Raw genomic sequence first — 23,558 nt, forward strand, 5'->3', positions numbered from 1 at the left:
GACTGAGGAGAAGCAGGAAGAAAGGAACCCAGGCCATGGTGCAGACGTTGGAAGGATCCCTGCCCCAGAGCGGACGCTGGACTCTGATGGTTCCTTATCCCCTACTGAGCTTCCTGCATGAAGGGGGTGTGTTTGAGTGGTGCATTATGCAAATCTGAGCACTCTACCAGCCTCTCCGCTACCCAGGTCCTCAGCCCTGAGAGCAGCTGCACCGTCAGGGGTAGCCTGGGGTCGCTGTGTGCTGTGGATTTACCCTGTGGGAGGAAACAGCTGCTCTAAGATATTCCCTGGGCCAGTGAACAATTGGTTCAGGGTCCCATTAAATCTGAACCACTGGGGGACTTCCCTGGTGGTACAGTGGTTAAGAATCCTCCTGCCAATGCAGGGGACACGGGTTCTATCCCTAGTCTGGGAAGATCCCACATGCCGCGGAGCAACTAAGTCTATGCGCCACAACTACTGAGGCTGCGCTCTAGAGCCCGCAAGCCATAACTGCTGAGCCCGTGAGCCACAACTACTGAAGCCCGCACGCTTAGAGCCCGTGCTCCGCAACAAGAGAAGCCTCCACAATGAGAAGCCAGCGTAGCGCAACGAAGAGTAGCACCCGCCGGCCGGAACTAGAGAAAGCCCGCGCGCAGCAACGAGGACCCGACGCAGCCAAAAATAGATAAACAAAATAAGTTAATTAATTTTTAAAAATGTTAAAAAAAAAAATCTGAACCACTGGGGTTTTCTCAAGTCCTCTGAGAAGACTCGCAGCGCCCCCCAGTGGCCTCCCCCATGCTGACGGCGTGTGGTCTCCTTTAACAAGTACTAGTAACTGTTGATTTATCTTTTTTTGACAGTGCAACTGTATTTCCCAGGCCAATCCACATTCATTGCTTGTCTCTTCTTTGCTCGGTCCTGTTTGTAAATACTTCTTTTTTCTAGCTGTTTTTGAAATCCCACCCCAGTGTCTGTAATTTAATTTTAGCGTTACACGATCTTAATTTCTTATCTGAGTGTTTTGAATGACTAAACGAATTGTTTCATGAACAACTCACTCTACTGGAGTTATTAATTTAGAATCTCAAGTTGAATAAACAGCTGGCTTAAATCAGAATTATTTTAATAATTTACTTTAGAGAATTTTTTAAAATGACCAAAAACTGAGGGTTATAGGTTTTTCTGCCAGTTCAGTGGAGACTAAAGTCAACAAAGTATACTTGACCAACCCCCCAAAAAGCTCTGGACACCAGGCTTGGGTGAGCTTTCCTGGTCTGCAGTCCTCCCTGCACAGGACCACACACTGGTGCTGGGAGAAGCCAGCACTGTCTCTGACTCCCCTGGGAGAAGGTAACTGGAAGCTTGAACTTGGAATTCTCTTGGACCCTGCCCAAGTGCCTCTTCCTTTGATGGATTTTAATCTGTACCCTTTTGATGTAATGAACCATATTTATGAATACAAATATGAGTTTGAGTGAGTTCTGTGAGTCCTGCTAGGGAATCATCAAAACTGAACTTGCAATTGGTGTCAGAATTGAGGGTGTTCTTGGGTACCCTCAGACTCTGCAGGATCCCAACTCACATCAGTTTATCACATTGACTACATCATTCTGAGTCACCTGTAATGAGGCAGCTCCAAGTCTCTTGGCCTGTTAGGGTGCCACAGGGCCAGCATAAAAGGAAGGATATCCTGGATACTTATGCACACCTTCCCAGTCCTGTATTCTTCCACTGCTCTTGGAAACTGCACACAATAGAAACCTTCCTCTTTTTTTATTGTGGTAAAATATTCATAACATAAAATTTACCATTTTGATCATTTCTAAGTGCACAGTTCAGTGGCATTGAGTAAATTCACATTATTGAACAACCATCACTACCACCCATCTCCAGAACCTTCTTTTTTCCAAACTGCAGCTCCATACCCACTAAACAGTAACTGCCCATTGTCCCCTCACCCAGCACCTGGAAAATATCATTCTACTTTGTGTGTCTATGAATTTGACTGCTTTAGGTACCTCTTTTAGGGGAATCATACAAGATTTTTCTTTTTGTGACCATCTTATTTCACGTAGAAGAATGTCTTCAAGGTTCATCCATGTTGTAGGATGAGTCAGAACTTCCTACCTTTTTTTTTTTTTTTTTTTTTTTTTTTTTTTTTGTGGTATGCGGGCCTCCCTCTGTTGTGGCCTCTCCCGTTGCGGGGCACAGGCTCCGGACGCGCAGGCCCAGCGGCCACGGCCCACGGGCCCAGCCGCTCCGCGGCACGTGGGGTCCTCCCAGACCGGGGCGCGAACCCGGCTCCCCTGCATCGGCAGGCGGACGCGCAACCACTGCGCCACCAGGGAAGCCCCTAGAACTTCCTACCTTTTTAAGGCTGAATAATATACCATTGTTTGTATATATGACGTTTTGTTTATACACCCATCCGTTGATGGATACTTGGTTGCTTCCACCCTTTAGTTATTGTAAATAATGCTGCTATTAACATATGTGCACAAATATTTCTTGGAGACCTTGCTTTTAATTCTTTTGGGCACTTACCCAGAAGTGAAATTTGGATCATATAGTAATTTTAGGTTTAAATTTTTGAGAACCACCATACTGTCTTCTACAGTGGCTACACCATTTTATATGCCCACTAGCAATGCACAAGAGTTTCAGCTTCCGCACATCCTTTCTAAAACTTGTTATTTTCTATGCTTTTGGTAATACCATTCTAAATATAAAGTGGTATCTCACTGGTTTTTTTGTTTTTGTTTTTTAATTAATTATTTATTTATTTAATTTTGGCTGTGTTGGGTCTTCGTTTCTGTGTGTGGGCTTTCTCTAGTTGCAGCGAGCGGGGGCCACTCTTCATTGCGGTGCGCGGGCCTCTCACTGTCGCGGTCTCTCTTGTTGTGGAGCACAGGCTCCAGACGCGCAGGCTCAGTAGTTGTGGCTCACGGGCCTAGTTGCTCTGCGGCATGTGGGATCTTCCCAGACCAGGGCTCGAACCCGTGTCCCCTGCATTGGCAGGCAGATTCTCAACCACTGCACCACCAGGGAAGCCCTCACTGTGGTTTTGATTTGCATTCCCTGAATGATTTGTGGTGTTCAGCATCTTATCACATGCTTATTGACCATTTGTATGGAGAAATGTCTCTTCAAGTCTTTGCCCATATTTTATTTTGTTGTTGGTGCTGAGTTCTTTATATAGCCTGGATATTAATCCCTTAGCAGATATAAGCTTTATACACACACACACTCTCACACACATATGTATTTTTCCATTGTGAGTTGCCTTTTCACTCTGTTGGTAATGTCCTTTGGTGAACATACATTTTTTGGGGGGGGGAACTCAGTGCTTTGTATTTACAAAAGAAAAATAATAAAGGAAAAGTCTGAAGCTAATCAGCTGGAGACACGGGGCAAAGGTGGGAATCTGGGTGAAAGGGTAGGGTCCTCTGCAGAGAGGGAAGGGGAGGGGCTCTGGCACTAAGGAAGCCTGAGTGGCCCAGCCTCTAGGGGCTTCCCCAGAGCCAGCCCTACCCTCCCGCAGAGGCTCAGATCAAGGGGCCAGGAGCTGAGTCTCCCGCAACCCCCTCTGGTTTTTCCAGGAGCCTGAGTTCCCAGCTCTAGGGCTCTGGGATGGCAGGAGAAACTGAGGCCAGAGAGACCCCATGGGTCCTGCCTCCACTTCTCACTGTGGCATGATCTTGGCAGCCTCAGCCCGAATAAGGGCAATGAGGTCCTGGTTGATGAGGAAGATGAATCGCAGGCTGGCAATCTCCACCACAGAGTTATTTCTAAGGCGCCATTTGGAGCCACACAGCACAGGCCATCCATCAATGTAGATGGCCCGCCGGCCCTCACTGACAATGAAAAAATTACCGTCGTTCTTCAGCTTGATGACACCTTGTTTATGGGAGATCTTCCAGGCCGGACCCTCCAGAGACAGGTCCACGTCAATCTGGTTATCCTTGGTTGCTCTGCCTAGGGTGATCTCTCTCGAGCACATCAGGTACTGCAACATGCGGCCCCGCAGCACTGCCAGGGTCTGGTTGTCAAAGTCCGGAGAGCTCATGCCTGTGATGCTATCTACTAGCACCTGCCACTTACGCAGTTCCTGTTCCAGCTGCCAAATCTCTTGTTTCTGGCACTGGTCAGCCACCGTCAGCTCATGTTCTAGGACTTCATCTCACATGTCCTTGAGCTTACTGTCATCAATCAAGTCTTCTGCATCGGAGAAGTTCAGCACTTGGTCCCCCTTGGGCAGCGGCTGCACTGTCTGGTCCTCCAACAGGTAATACTGCTTCATGAGCTGCCAGTGGGCCTGCAGGGCCTTGGCAGTAGGGGCCAGGTAGAAGGCATCAGGGTGTCTGTGCAGCAGGTCCTGGAAGGTCTCCAAGGTGGGCTGGCTGGTCGATCCCACTTTGCTCAGCAGCTGCTCTTCAGCCTTGCTAAACAGGTCCTTGCTCTGGATGGTGGTAATGGCCTCTGGGTGCAGCTGTCTCATGTCCTGGCAGGCCAGCTTGGAGATGACAGGATCGTAGAGCAGGGTGTACCAGCACTCCTGGACTTCCCGCAGGGTGAAGGGGCAGCTGAACTTCACGCCCAGGTGGACAGATGTCAGGTCATTGGTCTGCAACATGGCATTGATGAGCAGGAAGTCGTCCGCAGGCTTCCAGTGGCCCAGATCCTTGGTCACCTGGAGTGGCTGTTTGCTCTTCTTCACACGCTTGGTGAGTCCACGGGCTGGGGCTGGGCTGGGTGGCACAGGGGTTCTGGGGGCCTTGGACACCTTCTTCTTCTCACTGGAGGAGGGTTCACTCCCCGAACAGTGCCCTGGTTCCACCCCACTGGCCCCCTTCGTCCGGGTAGAGGACTTAGCCAGGCTGCTCTCCACCAGCTCATCGTCAAACTTCTTTCTCTTGATGAACCTGGAGGAGCTTCTCCATTTAGGGATGGTGCCCAAAGCCTGTGAGGAGGCCCACTTCTGCTCTGCCAGTGACTCCTCATCCTCTGAGTGGCTGGCAGTGCCTGATGCCATCAGGGATGAATCTAGCAGCCCCTGAAAGTCTTTGTCCTTCCTCTTACAGTCCCAAAGCCACTGGTTCCAAACCACAGGGCTAGAGGGAAGGGTCCCACAGGCTCATCCAAGGATTCTGACCAGGTGAGCTTAGAGGCTGAGAAGAGATTCATTCCTAGGCTGCCAGCTCCAACAGTTTCTCCGTGGCGACGGCAGCAGCCGCACGGCCTAACATACATTTTTAATTTTAATGAAGTTCAATTTATCTATTTTTTTAAAAATAAATTTATTTATTTTTTTGGCTGTGTTGGGTCTTTGTTGCTGGGCGCAGGCTAAGCGGCGAGCAGGGGCTACTCTTTGTTGCGGCGCCCAGGCGTCTTATTGGGTGGCTTCTCTTGTTGCAGAGCACAGGCTCTTGGCGCGCAGACTTCAGTAATTGTGGCCCTCAGGCTCAGTAGTTGTGGCTCGAGGGCTCTAGAGCGCAGGCTCAGTAGTTGTGGCGCAGGGGCTTAGTAGTTGTGGCACAGGGGCTTAGTTGCTCCACGACATGTGGGATCTTCCCAGACCAGGGCTCGAACCCGTGTCCCCTGCATTGGCAGGCGGATTCTTAACCACTGCGCCACCAGGGAAGCCCAATTTATCTATTTTTAATTTTTTAATTTTGCCTGTGCTTTTGGTGCCATACCCAAGAAGCCATTGCCAAATCCAATATTGTGACAATTTTTTCTATTTTTTTTCCTAAGATTTTTATTGTTTTAGCTCTTAGATCTTAGATCTTTGATCTACTTTTGAGTTATTTTTGTATCTGGTGTAAGGTAAGGGTCTAACTCCATTCTCTTGCATGTAGATATCCAGTTTTCCCAATACAATTTGTTGAAAAGACTGTCCTATTCTGATTGAATGGCCTCAGCACCCTTATTGAAAATCATTTGGCCATGTACGTAAGGGTTTATTTCTAGGCTCTTTATTTGATTCTATTTATCTATAGGCCTACTACTATAGACTTTTTTTTTTTTTTGACTGTGCTGTGCTGCATGCGGGATCTTAGTTCCCAGACCAGGAGCTAAGTGCCCCCTGCAGTGGAAGCTTGGAGTCTGAACCGCTGGACTGCCAAGGAAGTCCCCTGACTACTGTAGCTTTGTAGTATATTTTGAAATCAGAAAGTGTGAGAACTCCAACTTTGTTCTTCTTTTACAAGATTGTTTTGGCTATTTGAGGGGTCCCTTGAGATTGTATATGAATTTTATGATGCATATTTCTATTATTTCAAAATGCATTGTTGGGATTTTGATAGGAATTGCAAGTAATCTGTATATTACTTTGCATAGTATTGACATCTTAACAATATTAAGTCTTCCAATCCATGAACAAGGGATGTCTTTCCATTTATTTGTGTGTTCTTTAATTTCTTTCAGCAGTGTGGTATAGTTTTCCATGAAAAAGTCTTTCACCAACTTGGTTAAATTTATTCCTAAGTATTTTATTCTTTTGATGCTGTTGTAAATTGAATTACTTTCTTCATTTCCTTTTCTGGTTATATTTGTTGTTTGTGTACAGAAAGGCAACAGATTTTTGTCTGTCAATTTTGTACATTGCAACTTTGCTGAATTATATTTTAACTTTTTTTGGTGGAATTTTTAAGGTTTTCTCTATATAAGATTGTACTGTCTGTAGACAGAGATAATTTTACTTCTTCATTTCTAAGTTGGCAACCTTGTCTTATTCCTGATAGTGCAGGAAAAGCTTTTTGTCTTTTGCCATTGAATATAAGGTTAGCTATAGGTTTTTCATATGTAGCCTTTGTTATGTTAAGGTAAGCTTATTCTATTCATAGTTTGTTGAGTGTTTATATCATGCAAGGATATTGAATTTTGTTAGTGATTTTTTGCATCAATTGAGATGATTATGGGTTTTTTTTCCTGTATTGTGTTAATATGGTGTATTGCATTGATTGATTTTTGTGTGTTGAACCATCCTTGTATTCCAGGACTAAATTTCACTTGGTCATGGTGTAGAATCCTTTTAATATGCTACTGAATTCAGTTTGCTGGTATTTTGTTGAGAATTTGCACATCAGTTTTCATAAGGTATATTGGTCTGTAGTTTTCTTTTCTTGCAGGGTCTTTGGTATCAGGATAATGCTGGTCTCATAGATTAAGCTAGGTAGTTTTGGACTTTTCTTCAACTTTTTGGAAGAGTTTTTGAAGGATTTTTGTTAATTCTTTTTTTATGAGACTGATGCACTGCTTACTGCACTTAAGAAGGAACTTGTTAATTCTTTTTTAAATCTTTGGTATAATTCACCAGTGAAGCCATCTTGTTCTGGTTTCTTCTTTCCTAGGAAGTTTTTGATTACTGATTTAATCTCTCTACCTGTTTGAGGCCTATTCACATTTTCTATTTCTTCATAACTTAGTCTTGGTAGATTGTACATTTCTAGGAATTTTGTCCATTTCATCTACAGAATCTAATTTGTTGTTGTACTGTTGTTCATAGAACTCTCATGTAATCCTTTTTATTTCTGTTTAATTGGCAGTAATGCTTACTCTTTATGATTTTAGTTATATGAGTCATCTATATTTTTTCTTAGTCAATTGACTAAAGGTTTGTCTAATTTTTAAAAAAATCTTTTCAGGGAACCTACTCAGTTTTGTTTTGATTTTCTATTGTTTTTGTATTCTCTGTTTGGTTTTTCTCTGCTCTAAAATTTATTTTGGGTTTAGTTTGTTCTTTTTTCTTCTAATCCATAACTCTCCTGTCTCTAAGGGCTGAGCCCTCTGAGCATATGAGGATGTTTTTTCGCACTTCCCATGGGTATAAATCACTACATGAACATACTACCCACATATAGAGCACAATAATACTTGTTCTCGTCCTTGGGCTGGGCCCCTGTGATGGTGAGGGCAGCTTTATTCCCAATGATGAATCCAGAGAAGCGACCAGGGACCCCAGAGGAGCGGCTGTTTGTGTTGTAGATAACAGTTTGGGGAGCCTGGCCTGGGGTCTGCTGGTACCAGCTGGGATAGTAACTGGTAGTGACTGACCCGGAGCTAAGGCCACAGGTGAGGGTGGTCGTCCCTCTTGGAGACACTGACACTGATGGCTCCTGGACCACAGTCTGAGAATCCACCCCTAAAACGGACAGGAGAGAGGCAGGGCTTGTTGTGGAGACAAGGTCCCCTGAGCCCCTGCTTGTAGATGCCTCCAAGGATGCACAGCCCTGGCCCCTGACCTGAGCTGTAAGTGAGGAGCCCAAGCAGAAGCGCCGTCCAGGCCATGGTGGGAACACTCCCAGGACACGGCCTCCTCAGCCTCCTGGGCTGGAGTGTGGGGTCCTCGGGCCTTTACATGCCTCCGAGACCCATTAGGAGGAGGAGGGGCCTCATGCAAATCAGCTTCCTGCCTCTCTGTGCCCAGTGTCACCTGATGTCCCCTGGGGGAGGTCTTGAAGGAGGCAGATGCTGAGACCTCACACAGACCGGGGACAGCATGGGGATGAGACACTGAGTGATGGGGGTGACGTCTTTCACCAAATGTTCTCCCCACGACCCTTGTGACCTCAGTCCTCCATCTCTTCCCTGGAGAGCCTGAGAGCTGAAGGAGGAGATGGGATGTCCTCACCTCCTGCCCAAAATCTAGGCCATCCCAAATCTCACCCCATCCCTGGGGCATTTCTTCCTTCCTCAGTGAAACTCCTGCTTGTCTTCTTTGGAGGAGCTTAGCAGTAACTCCTTCTCCAGAAGTGAGTTCACTGGGACATCACAGCCCATGTCTGGGTTGTGAGGGGACAGGGGTCTCCCCTGACTTAGCCCCAAGCTCTGTCCCAGGAGTGGTTTGGGGGACTAGGACTGGGGGTGCTGACACACAGAACTGCACAGCCAGGCTTGGAATTCCAACAACTTTTGCTCTAAGAAGCATCTATTGTATGGAGTCTCTTCAATTTAACTGCAGGTTTTGAGAGAGAAAGGTCACAGTATCACCATGAAATTATGAGATATTTTGCAATATCAGATATAACAAAGCAAGAAAACTTGTGTCTCATTATCAGAAATAAAAACAACACTGTGTATGTACAACTTGTAGTGAATGTCATGGAAAGTTTAAAAACCCCTTTCCGGGGCTTCCCTGGTGGCGCAGTGGTTGCGCGTCCGCCTGCCGATGCAGGGGAACCGGGTTCGCGCCCCGGTCTGGGAGGATCCCACATGCCGCGGAGCGGCTGGGCCCGCGAGCCATGGCCGCTGAGCCTGCGCGTCCGGAGCCTGTGCTCCGCAACGGGAGAGGCCACAGCAGAGGGAGGCCCGCATACCACAAAAACAAAACAAAACAAAACAAAAAAAAACCTCTTTCCATTTACTGTTTGCTGTGGAGCAGAGGCAACAAGAAGGATTGTGGACCAGGGATTAGGAGGGTGTAAGGAGATTGAGCAGGAGGATAGAATGTCTCCAGTAACTGGGGAAGATAAGGAACAAAATTGGTACTTCTCAGTGTAAAGTGATAATAGGATTTGCTATTCATGTTAGATTTGTTGGTAAATTAGCTGTTAATAAAATTCACATGATTTTTTTCACATGTGTTTGAGAACCTCATATAGGAGAAAAATATTCATACTAAATTATTTTCCTATTATACAAATGTATTGATGATAGTGTAGGGAAAATAGGTAATTTCATATCTATCATTTTTTTTAGATGAGAAGGAGTATAAACACAAAAGAAGAAGAAAGAATTAGGAAGCAAAACCACAAGCAGCGTTAGTTTCCATAAGTCACTATTAAATGTTGAAAATGAGAAATAATACAACAGTGAAAAATAAAAAATAAAGTACATGACGGCAGACAAAGGGCCCCCACGTTCATCACACGTTCACCGTGAACACACTGGGAGTCCTGTTGGCAGCGAGGACCCCGCAGGTCTGCACCTGCGCAGGGTGTCTCAGGCCTTCTCCAGGCACCAGGGGTCACACTCACTTCTCCCCCGGGTCTGGTCTGGGGGGATCAGGACTCAGTGTGGATGGAGTGATGCAGAGGCTGGATGTGGGAGAAGCACCCAGGGCCCCAGGAGCCCCTCCCAGGCAGGAAGAAGGCAGAGCAGCGCCCCCTGAGGGTCCCGAGTGACGCGGCGTGACTCAGGGAGGAGCTTCCCCTGGGCGGAGCTTCTGTCTCTGAGAACAGCTGATGCGGGGAAACCAGGGCCTCCTCCCCCACTTGCCCCAAATCCATCCTCAGCACCAGGGGCTGCACACACACCCTGGTCTCAGACCGTGTCCTCCCTGGGGGTCAAGGGGAGTCTTTCTGGGTAGAACATGGATTCTACTGGCTCATATGTTGAGTCATTTGTGCATCCGTCAGCTGTGATCGGAAATGAGAGTCTTGTGATTTTCGAATCTGACTCTGTGTCTGTTGGGTTGGGCTCCACTGATTTGCCAGAATGAGAAAATGAGTTTAGGTTATGTGCCCTCTATCTTTTATATAAGTTTTAAACAATTTAAAATCAAACCTAGACACAGTACACAGCAGAGCCATCAGCATGTGGCCCAGGCTGTGGAAGGAGGGTTAGAAGGTGGCAGAAAGAATGGATGCCCCAGCCCCTGTGCCCAGGTTCCAGGAGCACAAGGCAGTGCAAATACCCCCAAACCCACATGTTGTCACTTTCCCCTAAAGGACACTCTTAGTTCAGGGAGTGAGGAGGTGAAGAGAGGAATCCAGGTCATGCAGGAGGAGCCCCAGGGCCCTGCTCCCGAGACCTGGTTGTTGCCATGGAGACGGTCCCTCCCCAGGGGTCTCTTAACCTCTCTCCAGGTATCACTGGAGGTCAAATTTATTGAAGCAAGTTTATTTTGTTGTGTGACTGTCTGTCTGTCTTTGCCTGAACGGCAGGTCTGGGCACTGACCCCGTGACGGAGGAGGAGGAAATAAGAGGCCAGCGTGTTACTCAGAGCTGAGAGCCCTCGTGTCCCCTGGGGGCCCAGGTGCAGGAAAGTCACCCTCCAGTGAGGACACTGCTGCCCACATGGGCAAGAGCCAGTGGAGGGTGTTCCCAGCCTGCCTGGCCCAGGACCCTGAGCTCCCAGGACCAGGCCTGCAGCGCCCCCTGCTGGGCTCAGACCCACATCCTCCCCCAGTTCACACATGCAGCCTCCTGGAAGGGCTTTCTGACACAGGCAGTTGGATCTTTCTCATGTCACCACCCAGGGCAGTAGACTGTGTCCCCTCTGTGGAGTTTGGGGCTGAGACATTAATCTCTCCAGGTCACTAATGACCTCCAGACTCCTAAATGGAATGCTGATGAACCAGATGTTTCAGGATTCCCTGATGTCTGAGTTTGCTCTGACTTGCTCCTGGATTCATTACCAGAACATAACCACCTTGAACCAAGTGCCAGGCTTAAGATTCCCGGAGTACCCGTGGGTCATACCTGGTCATGATCCTGTCTGAGTTACCTTCCCAGGTTGATATGTGGTTGCTGTTGTGTTTGTAAGAGTCTCCTAGTAGCTTCCCAGCCCCGATTGCACGTCTCTGTTATTATTTGTATCTTTGCCGTGAGAATATGACGTTCTCGGGGAAAGCAAGTCTTTTTTTGATTACTTCCATGGGTGCCCGGTTACCCTTGAATATGATCCTGGCAGTACTTTTTTTTTTTTTTTGGCTGCACCGCATGGCATGTGGGATCTTCCCTGAGCAGGGATTGAACCCATGCCCCCTGCATTGGAAGCGCAGGGTCTTAACCAATCGACCACCAGGGAAGTACCTAACAGTACTTATTTTTGAGTCTGATTAGACTAAAATATTTTTAGTCTAGTTTTGCAATCTTTCTCAGTAAAATGTTTGATATAAAAGATTGTGACTATCAATCGGACTCATTCTTTACGGGGCTTCCTCCTGCATTGCTGGACTTAGAAACCCTTATGACCTGTTACCTGATCAAGTTCATTTTTTAAGACTTCATAGATTTAATGAGGCTGGGTTTATCAGGTCTGTGTCCCAAACAATGATATTTAGCCCATATCATCCCAAACAAAAACTGGATGCAGAAAAGTGGGAGTGATCATGGGATGAAAGTGGAGAAACTGAGCAAGGGGGACGGGTCTGAGAACCACGTCCTTTTTTTAAAAAAAATTGAATTATAGTTGATTTACAATGTTGTGTTAGTTTCAGGTGTGTGCCAGAGTGATTCTGTTACACACACAAACACAGACACATACACATATGTATTTTTCTTTTTCACATTCCTTTCCATTATAGGTTTTTACAAGATATCGAATATAGTTCCCTATGCTATACAGTAGGACTTTGTTGTTTATCTATTTTATATGTTGTAGTTTGTATCTCTTAATCCCAAACTTCTAATTTATCATCCACCCCTTTTCCCTTTTGTAACCATAAGTTTGTTTTCTATGTCTGTGAGTTTATTTCTGTTTTGTAAATAAGTTCATCTGTATCATTTTCTCAATTCCACATATAAGTGATATCATATGATACTTGTCTTTCTCTGTCTGACTCACTTCACTTAGTATAATAATCTCTAGGTCCATCCATGTTGCTGCAAATGGCATTATTCATTCTTTTTTATTGCTCAGTAGTATTCCATTGTGTATATATACACATCTTCTTTATCCATTCATCTGTCGATGACACTTAGGTTGCTTCCATGTCTTGGCTGTTGTGAATAGTGCTGCTATGAAGAGCCATGTCCTAATGGGGAGGTTCTCCCAGTACCTGAGATAAGGAGCTCCTCCAAGTGTAATCTCCAGAGAAAGGGAGGAATCCAGTTTCCTTAAGTGTCAGGGTTCAGGGAAGGAGCACAAAGCCTGGACCAGGAGCCAGGGACCAGGGACATGCAAGGGGTTGGTAGAGGGCCACCTGGGCAGATCTTTTATTTTTACTTCCCTGGAACCCTGGAGTCCCTTGTGGCGGTGGTTAGTGATTAGCTGTATGACAGTGATAATCAGCCTCCTCATCAGGACAGGACCCACAGGTGATCAAGGAGGCTAAGTGGACAAACCAAGAGCCAGAGAATAGGGCTGAACCCTTGAGTGCCACTCACCTCTGTCCCAGGTCAAAAACGTAGGGGTTCTGTCTGGGAGCTCTTGTCACCATTGCCATGTTAACTCCCAATGTCCCTGCTGCTCCCCGAGCAGAAAACGGTGCCCTTGGATCTGGGCTCATCAGGAGCATCACAAGGGGAGGGGCACAGGCACGTACTGGGGAGTCCCTGCTCCTGACGGTCCCCAGCCCTACCCCCACCCTGCAGTGTTGGAAATGCTCTGATGGGGTAGAGAGGAGAGGAGGACACAGCCAGTACCTGTGGCCTCAGGAGAACCCACTCCCGGGAGTCCCCTGGGTCCTGACAGGTGTCAGCTGTACCCTTGACACCTGAAAATCTCTGCCTTGACCCCTCAGGAGCAGAGTCCACGCTGTCATTGTCAAAAAATCAAGCTTGGGCAAGATGATGATCCCATTAACAAACCCCTAAAACAAAACAGAAGTGTATGCATCACTAGCAAAGTTCTGGAAGTGTATTGCCAGACTCCTACCTGCTTTAGTTTTGGGACTCATATGAGGATGGAGAAGGACAATAGGACTGTCAGTGCCATTTGTATGCACGAGTGTGTCACCATGTGTTTGCATCACTATGAAATTTTAAATGAACCAATTAAAAGTGGATTAGTAAATATCTAAAGCAGTCACCTTAGTAGATAGTATAATATTTATTTGTAATTCATTATATTTATCTGAAACAAGCCCAGATACATTTTAGTTTTGTATTTTAGGGATATTCGTATTTGAAAGGTTATTTTTCTTTGTAACTTAAGTTTCTTTAAAGGCAGTTTTTCAGTGTGAGTGTTTACATTCGACTGTGTTGAAAGGCGTTTTAGGACATTCTGATAACTGTGAAGTGGAACTGATTTTCACATACACGCTTGCACCCATGTTTTCTCTGTCCTGCTTTCTTTTGGATGATGCATATATTCTCAGAGTGATTTTGTTTTCCCGTTTCCTCTGACTTTAGGAGATAGGGATTTACAGAGGCTGAACAGCCTCTCACACACAGGACAAGCTGCCCTTGTGCCCTCCCTGCCTGAGGAGGTCTCCAGGTGGCTGACCCTGAGTCTCGGGGCCTGTACGCTCCGTCCCTGTGGTGAGAGCATGTCTGCAGGTGCAGATATTTGTTGAGCACCAACCTCATGTTGGGTCTCCTGCTCAGCAGTGGTGGTGTCAGGCTGAGCTCCGCGGCCTCATCCCTGCCTCCTGGAGGTGACCCGGGAGGGGTACAGGGGCCACCTCCCTCACCTTCCCCACTGGAGGCAGGGAGACCAAGGGTTCGAGAGAGGATGCAGGTTGGTGGCTTTATAGCAGAGGGGCAGGCGCTGAGCACTTGAGAGCTGAGGGGATAAAGGGCATGCCTGGGAGATTTTGTGGATGAGGTGAAGACGATGGAAATCCCACACTGTAGATACAGAAGTGACACAGGTGACCAATGAGATACAGGAGAAGGGGGCTCCCAGTTGCCAGGGAATTAGCATGCAGACAGTTTGACGGGACCAGGACTGTAGGAAGCCAGGGAAGATGTCCTTTGGTTTGTCAGGTCAAGGCGACTGCTGACTGGCTGAGGGTTTGCCTTCTTTGCCCTGTGCAGAGAGAGGGGAGGAGCCCCATCCCCGGCGCTGGCCTTGGTGATGACCCCTGAAGCCCCACTGCCCACTCGTGTGTGTCTGCCTTCCGTGGTGGCTGGAGCGCTGTGTGAACGTGGAGGCCACCGGCCCACACGGAGCGGAAATAATCAGCCTGGTCCTCGGGCTGGAGCCCAGAGAGGCTCAGAGGGGGCCATGCTCCATAACCACAGTCCTTTTTCAAAAACTAAGAACCTCACATTGCTTAAGATAATATCAACTAAGCTGTAGGCTTTATTCAGCTTTCACAAGTTTTCCCCTCATATCCTTTTCCTGTTCCTGGATCCAGTCCAGGAATCCATGTTGCATTTTTCAAACAAAAATCATCTGGAATCCTCCATCTGTGACCATTTTTCAGGTACCTTGCTTTTCATATCTTTGAGAATTTTGAAGAATACTGGTGCGGTATTTTAAAGAATGTCCCCAAATTTACGTTGCTCTGATGTTTACTCATGATTATACTAAGGTTACGGGTTTTCAGGTAGAATAGCACAGAAGTGAAGTGGTCTGAGAGACAGGACACTAGACCATCTATTCAGGGAGGTTGAAATTTTGCATAAATTACTGGCACACTCAGCCCTTACTCTCTAACCCTGATGCTGTGAGCATCTCTAGAGCAAAGAGGCAGACAGGATGTGGGGATCTGCTGTGTACCAGAGCAGGTCCCTGATCTTGGGGAAAACATGCAGTTTGTAACCATTCAGTGTGATATTAGTGATGGGGTTTTCATAGATGCACTTAATCAAGTTGAGAAAATCCCATTCTATTACTAGTTTACTGGGAGGTTTTTTTTATGGGTGCATATTGAGATGATCATATGTATTTTTTAAAGTGTGATTTACATGGGCTGATTTTCAAGTGTTAAATCATCCTTGACTTTCTGGATGGAACACTTTTGCTATATCGGTAGATTCAACTTGCAAATACTTTGTTATATATGTGTACCTATGTTCATGAAAAATATTGGTTTTAAATTTTCTTTTAAGTATTTGTTTATAATATCAGGGAAAACTTGGCCTCATAAAAAATATTGGGAATTATTTCTTATTCCTCTATTTTCTTTAAAAGTTTGTGTAGAATATTTATTATTTCATACTTAATGTTGGATAAAATCCACCACAAAGACATCTGATTCTGGATTTGTGTTTTTGAGAAGCTCTGAAACTACAGTGATAAACTACTTAAATATCTGTCATGAGAAACATGGGATTAAACGGAACTGATTCCTTATTTCATCAGACAATACAGTATAGAAACAGGCCACGTTTTCCCTAGGTTGTAATTTTACATTCAATATTAATATTTTGTGGATGTAAATAAACTGCATTTACATTTTTTAAAGAAATAAATTAGCTCAGTGGTTTTGATAAGTGTAATATATTTTGAAGTTAAAATAGTAGCAGCTGTCCAAGTGCAATGTCAGGTATTGTGCACACCTTGTCCTGAATGTGGCATGGACAGATAATCTGTTATTTCTCAATATCTATGGTCTCTTGGTGTTTACCTGGGAGCAGATGGCCCTGCTGAGACCACATGCTCAGTCTGGACCTGGAAGTCCTGACGATGGATCAGCGTCCACTGGGCATGTCTCCCTCAGTGCCGTGTCTCCCAGCATGCATTGCTGGGGCCTCTTGTGCCCTTGGTGGGGAAGCTGGAGCTGCCACACAATGTCCTCGTCCCTGCCGGGGACACACAGCCTCCAGATGGTCCATTGAGAGAGATTTTGGGCTTCAGAGCCAGGTGGGCAAATAAGACTAAATTACCTCTTCTTGGCACACGGTCGATTATATATGTATGTATATATGCACATACATATGTATGTCAATATGCAGGTATATATAATATTTATATAAAAATATACAATCACATATATATGAATATAATCCTAACATACCTATGTAAATCTTTCCTTCCCTTCACATTTTGAATTGCCTCAACATGCTAGTTTCCAAGATGATTTTCTATAGAGAAGGAAGGAAAGGAAATCAACCCAAAGGTCACGCGGGGCTTCTCACCGTCCTTGCAGCCCGTGCTGGATTCCTCAGGGAACATCCGGGTGCTGACGTGGCCTCCAGCCCTACACCTCCCTTCGTAGCACCGGTGAGTCAGCACAGTGGTGGGACCAGTGTCTCTAGAAGCCAGTCCTACAGGGGATGCTTTTAATGGCTTAAATTTTCATTGTAGCCACTTCCTTAGGGAATTGCTCCTTCCCAACTTCTGGCCATAGTCTGAAATCAAGTCACAGTTTTCAGCGATGGCTTGAGATTTTCAATCTGTTTCTGAGTGTTCCTGGGGTATTGAATGGTGATTTGAGAGTTATTGGGTGAGATAATGTTACCCTGATGATTTTAATATAGCAGTCTATATGTGTACAAGTTTGTTTTAAGTTGCTGGTCTCTTCCCTGACTAGAGGAGTTCCTTTAGTATTTGTTGCAAAACTGGTCTGGTGGTGCTGAATTCTCTTAGCATTTGCTTGTCTGTAAGCTTTTGATTTCTCCATCAAATCTGAATTAGCGCCTTGCTGGGTAGAGTATTCTTGGCTGTAGGTTCTTCCCTTTCGTCACTTTAAATATATCGTGCCACTCCTTTCTGGCCTACAGAGTTTCTGCTGAGGAATCAGCTGATAACCTTATGGGAGTTCCCTTGTATGTTATTTGTCATTTTTCCCTTGTTGCTTTTAATATTTTTTCTTTATCTTTAATTTTTGTCAATTTGATTACTATGTGTCTTGGTGTGTTCTTCCTTGGGTTTATCCTGCCTGGGACTCTCTGCGCTTCCTGGACTTGGGTGACTGTTTCCTTTCCCACGTTAGGGAATTTTTCAGCTATTATCTCCTCAAATATTTTCTCAGGTCCTTTCTCCTTTTGTCCTTCTGGGACCCCTATAATGCGGATGTTGGTGCGTTTAATGTTGTCCCAGAGGTCTCCTAGACTATCTTCATTTTTCTTTTCATTCTTTTTTCTTTATTCTGTTCCACGGCAATGATTTCCACCATTGTCTTCCAGGTCACTTATCGTTCTTCTGCCTCAATTATTCGGCTATTGATTCCTTCTAGTGTATTTTTCATTTCAATTATGTATTGTTCATCTCTGTTTGTTCTTTAGTTCTTTTAGGTCTTTGTTAAACATTTCTTGCATTTTCCTCATTCTTCTTCTGAGATCCTGGATCATCTTCACTATCATTATTCTGAATTCTTTTTCCGGAAGGTTGCCTATCTCCACTTCACCTAGTTGTTTTTCTGGCGTTTTATCTTGTTCCTTCATCTGGGACATAATCCTCTTCCTTTTCATTTTTTCTATCTTTCTGTGATTGTGGTTTTCGTTCCACAAGCTGCAGGATTGTAGTTCCTCTTGCTTCTGCTGCCTGCCCTCTGGTGGATGGGGCTATCTAAGAGGATTGTGTAAGCCTCCTGATGGGTGGGACTGGTGGTGGGTGGCCCTCTGTGGGTAGTGCTCAGTAAAGCTTTAATCTGCTTGTCTGCTGATGGGTGGGGCTGTGTTCCCACCCACTTGGTTATTTGGCCTAAGGTGACCCAGCACTGGAACCTACAGGCTCTTTGGGGCTAATGGCAGCCGCTGGGGGGCTTATGCCAATTGATATTTCCCAGAACTGCTGCTGTCAGGGTCCTTGTACCCACGGAGAGGCAGAGCCGCCCCCCACCTCTGCAGGAGACCCTCCAATACCAGCAGGTAGGTTTGGCCCAATCTTTTATGGGGCCACTGCTTTTTCCCCAGGGTCCTGGTGCGCACGAGTATTTGTGTGCGCCCTCCAAGAGTGGAGTCTCTGTTTCCCCCAGTCCCGTTGAAGCCCTGTGATCAAACCCCACTGGCCTTCAAAGCTAGATTTTCTGGGGACGACTCCTCCCGTTGGTGGACCCCCAGGCTGGGAAGCCTGACGTGGGGCTCAGAACTTTTACTCCTGTGGGATAACCTCTGTGGTATAATTGTTTTCCAGTTTGTGGGTTGCCCCCCTGGCGGGTATGGGATTTGAGTTTATCATGATTGTGCCCCCCATACCGTCTCGCTGTGGCCTCCTCTTTGTATTTGGATGTAGGGTATCCTGTTTTGGTAGGTTCCAGCGTTTTTTTGTCGATGGCTGTTCAGCAGTTAGTTGTGATTTTGGTGTTTTCATAAGAAGGAGGTGAGCTCATGTCATTCTACTCCTCCATCTTGAGCTCCAACCCCTACCCTGACTAATTTTAAAACAGAAATCCCTGGGAATACTTTTGTAATTATAGAAGTAGAGTTGCTTCTCAAACATTAATGTTTAAAAATCTCCTGGAGAGCTTGTTGAAATACAGATTCTGGGACACCAACACCAATTTCTGATTGAGTAGGTCTAGCAGGAGAATTGGACTTCTAACAACACCCCAGGTAGTGCTCCCATGTCAATTCTAAATGAAACATGAATTTAGTGTCCATGGCCAAATTAGTGAATGAGGATATGTTGTTGGTGCTCTTTGAATAAGATGAGCCCCACAAGGAGGGGTGGGGTCTCTGAGTAGTCTCCTGTTAGTTAATATATTCTGTAGCTAAGCCCCTCCCCTCATTACTCTAGGGGGAGGGCGAGAGAGGATGCACAGTCTGAGGGAGTCACCTTGAAAGCTGGACACACCTGGGAGTGTGTGGGGGAGGCATGTGAACCACTGGACAGGAGATGGGGCCCCGGAGCCTCTCTCCCCACTGGGTGCTGACCATTTCCACCCTCTCTCTGCCACTCCTGCCTCTAAGAGTTGAGCCCTCTGAGCACATGAGTGGGTTTTGGTACACTTCCCCATGGGTTTATATCACTGTGCAATAGTAATTACCACTACTCACGTAGAGACTACAGTAATAGTCAACCTCGTCCTCAGGCTGGGCCCCCGTGATGGTGAGGGCGGCTTTGTTCCCAATGATGGATCCAGAGAAGCGACCAGGGACCCCAGAGGGGCGGCTGTTTGTGTTGTAGATAACAGTTTGGGGAGCCTGGCCTGGGGTCTGCTGGTACCAGCTGGGGTAGTAACTGGTAGTGACTGACCCGGAGCTAAGGCCACAGGTGAGGGTGGTCGTCCCTCTTGGAGACACTGACACTGGACCACAGTCTGAGAATCCACCCCTAAAACGGACAGGAGAGTGACAGGGGTTGTTACAGAGACAAGGTCCCCCGAGACCCTGCTTGTAGGTGCCCCCAAGGATGCAGAGTCCCAGCTCCTGACCTGAGCTGTAAGTGAGGACCCTGAGCAGAAGCGCCGTCCAGGCCATGGTGGGGACACTCCCAGGACACGGCCTCCTCAGCCTCCTGGGCTGGAGTGTGGGGTCCTCGGGCTTTTACATGCCTCCGAGACCCATTAGGAGGAGGAGGGGCCTCATGCAAATCAGCTTCCTGCCTCTCTGTGCCCAGTGTCACCTGATGTCCCCTGGGGGAGGTCTTGAAGGAGGCAGATGCTGAGACCTCACACAGACCAGGGACAGCACGGGGATGAGACACTGAGTGATGGGGGTGACATCTTTCACCAAATGTTCTCCCCAAGACCCTGGTGACCTCAGTCCTCCATCTCTTCCCTGGAGAGTCTGAGAGCTAAAGGAAGAGATGTGGTGTCCTCACGTCCTGCCCAGAATCTAGTCCATCCCAAATCTCACCCCATTCCTGGGGCATTTCTTCCTTCCTCAGTGAAACCCCTGCTTGTCTTCTTTGGAGGAACTTAGCAGTCACTCCTCCTCCAGTAGTGAGTCCACTGTGACATCACAGAGCCCATGTCTGGGGTGTGAGGGGACAGGGGACTCCCTTGACTCAGCCCTGGACCCTGTCCTAGCAGCAGCGGTGTGGGGACCAGGGCTGGGAGGGCCAACACGTAGAGCTGCACGGCCAGGTTTGAGATGACAGCCTCCTTTTTTGAAGAAGCATATATTATATGACATCCCTTCAATTTAACTGACAATTTTAGGAGAAAAATTCACAACGTCACATAGAAATTAAGATAACTCACAACACCATAGAAAACAGAATTGAAATACATGTCACATAACCAGAAATAAAAATAACGCTGTGTGTGAACAAGTATGTGTGAGCATCATGGGATGTTTTAAAACTCCCTTCCCTTTACATTCTGCTGTGGAGCCAAAGGACTAGGAAGGGTGGAGAAGCGATTTGGGATATAAAGAGGATGAACAGGGAGTTCAAATTTCTTAAGTATTTGGGGAAGAGAGTGTAAAAATCATGTTTAACTCAGTGTTAATAAAATTATTATTTGGTATTCATATTAGGTTTGCTGGTAAATTAGCTGTTTAATAAAATTCACATGATTTTTTTTCACATGTGTTTGAGAACCTCAACTCATAGAGGAGAAAAATATTCATACTAAATTATCTTGCTATTACACCAATGTATTGATGATAGTATAGGGAAAATAGGCAATTCATATCTCTCATGTTTTTTAAAAGAGACGGAGTATTAACACAAAAGAAAAACAAAAAATTAGGAACAAAAACACAAATAGTTTCAGTTTCCAAAATTCACTTAAGATGTTGAAAATGACAAATAACACAACAGTGAAAAAATGAAAAATAACATAAATAGTGACAAAGGGCCCCTGCGTTCATCACACTTTTGCCGTGAACACCCTGGGGGTCATGTTGTCATGGAGACAGTTCCCCCCACCAGGGGTCTCTTAGCCTCTATCCAGGTATCACTGGAGGTCAAGTTTATTGAAGCAAGTTTATTTTGTTGTGTAACTGTCTGTCTGTCTTTGCCTGAACGGCAGGTCTGGGCACTGACCGCATGACGGAGGAGGAGGAAATAAGCCAGCGTGTTATTCAGAGCTGAGAGCCCTCGTGTCCCCTTGGGGCCCAGGTGCGGGAAAGTCACCCTCCAGTGAGGACACTGCTGCCCACATGGGCAAGAGCCAGTGGAGGGTGTTCCCAGACTGCCTGGCCCAGGACCCTGAGCTCTCAGGACCAGGCCCGCAGCGCCCCCTGCTGGGCTCAGACCCACATCCTCCCCCAGTTCACACATGCAGCCTCCTGGAAGGGCTTTCTGACACTGGCAGTTGGATCTTTCTGATGTCACCATTCAGGGCAGTAGAATGCATCCCCTCTGTGTAGTTTGGGGTTGAGATATTAATTTCTCCAGGTCACTAATGACCTCCATACCCCTAAATGGAATGCTGATGTGCCAGGAATTTCAGGATTCCCTGACGTCTGAGTTTGCTCTGACTTGCTCCTGGATTCATTACCAGAACATAACTACCTTGAACCAAGTGCCAGGCTTAAAATTCCCGGAGTACCCGTGGGTCATACCTGGTCATGATCCTGTCTGAGTTACCTTCCCAGGTTGATATTTGGGTGCTGTTGTGTTTGTAAGGTCTCCAGGTAGCATCCCAGCCCTGATTGCATGTCTCTGTTCTTATTTCTGCCTTTGCTGTGAGAATATGATGTTCTGGAAAACGTGTCTTTTTCTTGATTACTTCCATGGGTCTCGTTAACCGCTGAATGATACTGACAGTATTTATTTGCGACTCTGATGTATTTAAGATATTTTTAGTCTAGTTTCATAACCCTTTCTCAGTAAAATGTTTGATATAAAGATTGTGACTATAAATGGGACTCTCATCCTTTCCAGGGCTTCCCCCTGAATTGCTGGACTTAGAAACCCTTACATCCTGTTACCTGATCTTATTGGATCTGGGTCAAGTTCATTTGTTAAACTCCATAGATTTTATAGGGGTGGGTATGCAAGGTCTGTGTCCAAAATAATGATATTTATCCAATATCACCCCAAACAAAGGACCAGAGGGGGAAAGGTATGGCAGGTCATGAGGTGAAAGAGGAGAAAGTAAGCAAGTGACGGGTCTGAGAGCCGTGTCCTAATGGGGAGGGTCTCCCAGAACCTGGAGATGAGGAGCTCCTCAGAGTGAAAGCTCCAGAGAAAGGGAGGAACCCAGCTTGCTTAGGTGTCGGGGTTCAGGGCAGGAGCACAGAGCCTGGACCAGGGGAGGGACATGCAGGGGGTTGGCAGAGGCCCCGTGGGTCTCCCAGGACACAGATGCTGGACCTCTGCTTCCTCGTCATCCTGCCCAGTACCTGTGAGGGTTCGTTCGCATCTGGGCCCACAGTCATTGCGTTTGCACTGGGAGACCAGTAAGGAACAGAGACATTTTCACTGACGCCATAAAGATGGACCAGGACGAAAGCATGAGAGTCTCGGGATTCAACAGCACAAGTGACAGCAGAGGCCAAAGCTGAGCTGGCATCGGTCACAGTCAGGGTTGGACAGGGGCGTGGAGGGCAGATTTTTATCTCACTTCCCCAGAGCACGGGTGTCCCTTGTGGCGGTGGGTAGTGATTAGATATGTGACAGTGATAATCAACCTCCTCATCAGGACGGGGCCCACAGGTGATCAAGGAGGCCCTGTGGACAAACCAGGAGCCAGAGAATAGGGCTGAACCCTCAATGTCACTCACCTGTGTCCTGGGTCACAAAGGTAGGGGCTCTGCCTGGGAGCTCTTGTCACTATTGCCATGATAACCCCCATGTCCCTGCTGCTCCCTGTGCTGGAGAAGGTGCTCTTGGATCTGGGCTCATCAGGAGCATCACAGGGGGAGGGGCACAGGCACGTACTGGGGAGTCCCTGCTCCTGGTGGACCCCAGCCCCACCCCCACCCTGCAGTGTTGGAAATGCTCTGATGGGGTAGAGAGGAGAGGAGGACACAGCCAGCACCTGTGGGCTCAGGAGAACCCACTCCCAGGAGTCCCCTGGGTCCTGACAGGTGTCAGCTGTGCCTCTGACACCTCAAGTTCTCTGCTCTGACCCTCAAGGAGCAGAGTCCACGCTGTAGTGGACGGCCCACCTGCTGGGCTGGTCCCCGGGCTCTGCTGAAGATAAAACGAGGAATGACTCATTTCTTTATAGTAAGAA

At 46.8% G+C, this 23,558-nt stretch overlaps 2 protein-coding genes and 2 gene segments (V, D, J or C); 1 reads left to right on the forward strand and 3 right to left on the reverse strand.

Annotated features, from left to right (window-relative positions):
- LOC102996563 (solute carrier family 5 member 4) overlaps positions 1 to 23,558 on the forward strand; it is a 77,672-nt gene that overhangs the window by 6,882 nt on the left and 47,232 nt on the right. The gene's annotated exons all lie outside the window — the stretch shown is intronic.
- Positions 3,668 to 5,047, reverse strand: LOC102973188 (microspherule protein 1-like). The gene is given in 1 exon segment (XM_055080355.1): positions 3,668 to 5,047. A coding segment is annotated over 1 exon segment (1,350 nt). The 5' UTR covers positions 5,018 to 5,047.
- On the reverse strand, positions 7,821 to 8,280 carry LOC112061840 (immunoglobulin lambda variable 8-61-like). The segment is given in 2 exon segments: positions 7,821 to 8,128; positions 8,229 to 8,280. Coding segments are annotated over 2 exon segments (354 nt in total).
- Positions 19,214 to 19,911, reverse strand: LOC102976894 (immunoglobulin lambda variable 8-61-like). The segment is given in 3 exon segments: positions 19,214 to 19,218; positions 19,473 to 19,759; positions 19,860 to 19,911. Coding segments are annotated over 3 exon segments (338 nt in total).

Source organism: Physeter macrocephalus, chromosome 19 (assembly GCF_002837175.3).
Source record: "Physeter macrocephalus isolate SW-GA chromosome 19, ASM283717v5, whole genome shotgun sequence".
NCBI classification, from domain to species: Eukaryota; Metazoa; Chordata; class Mammalia; order Artiodactyla; family Physeteridae; genus Physeter; species Physeter macrocephalus.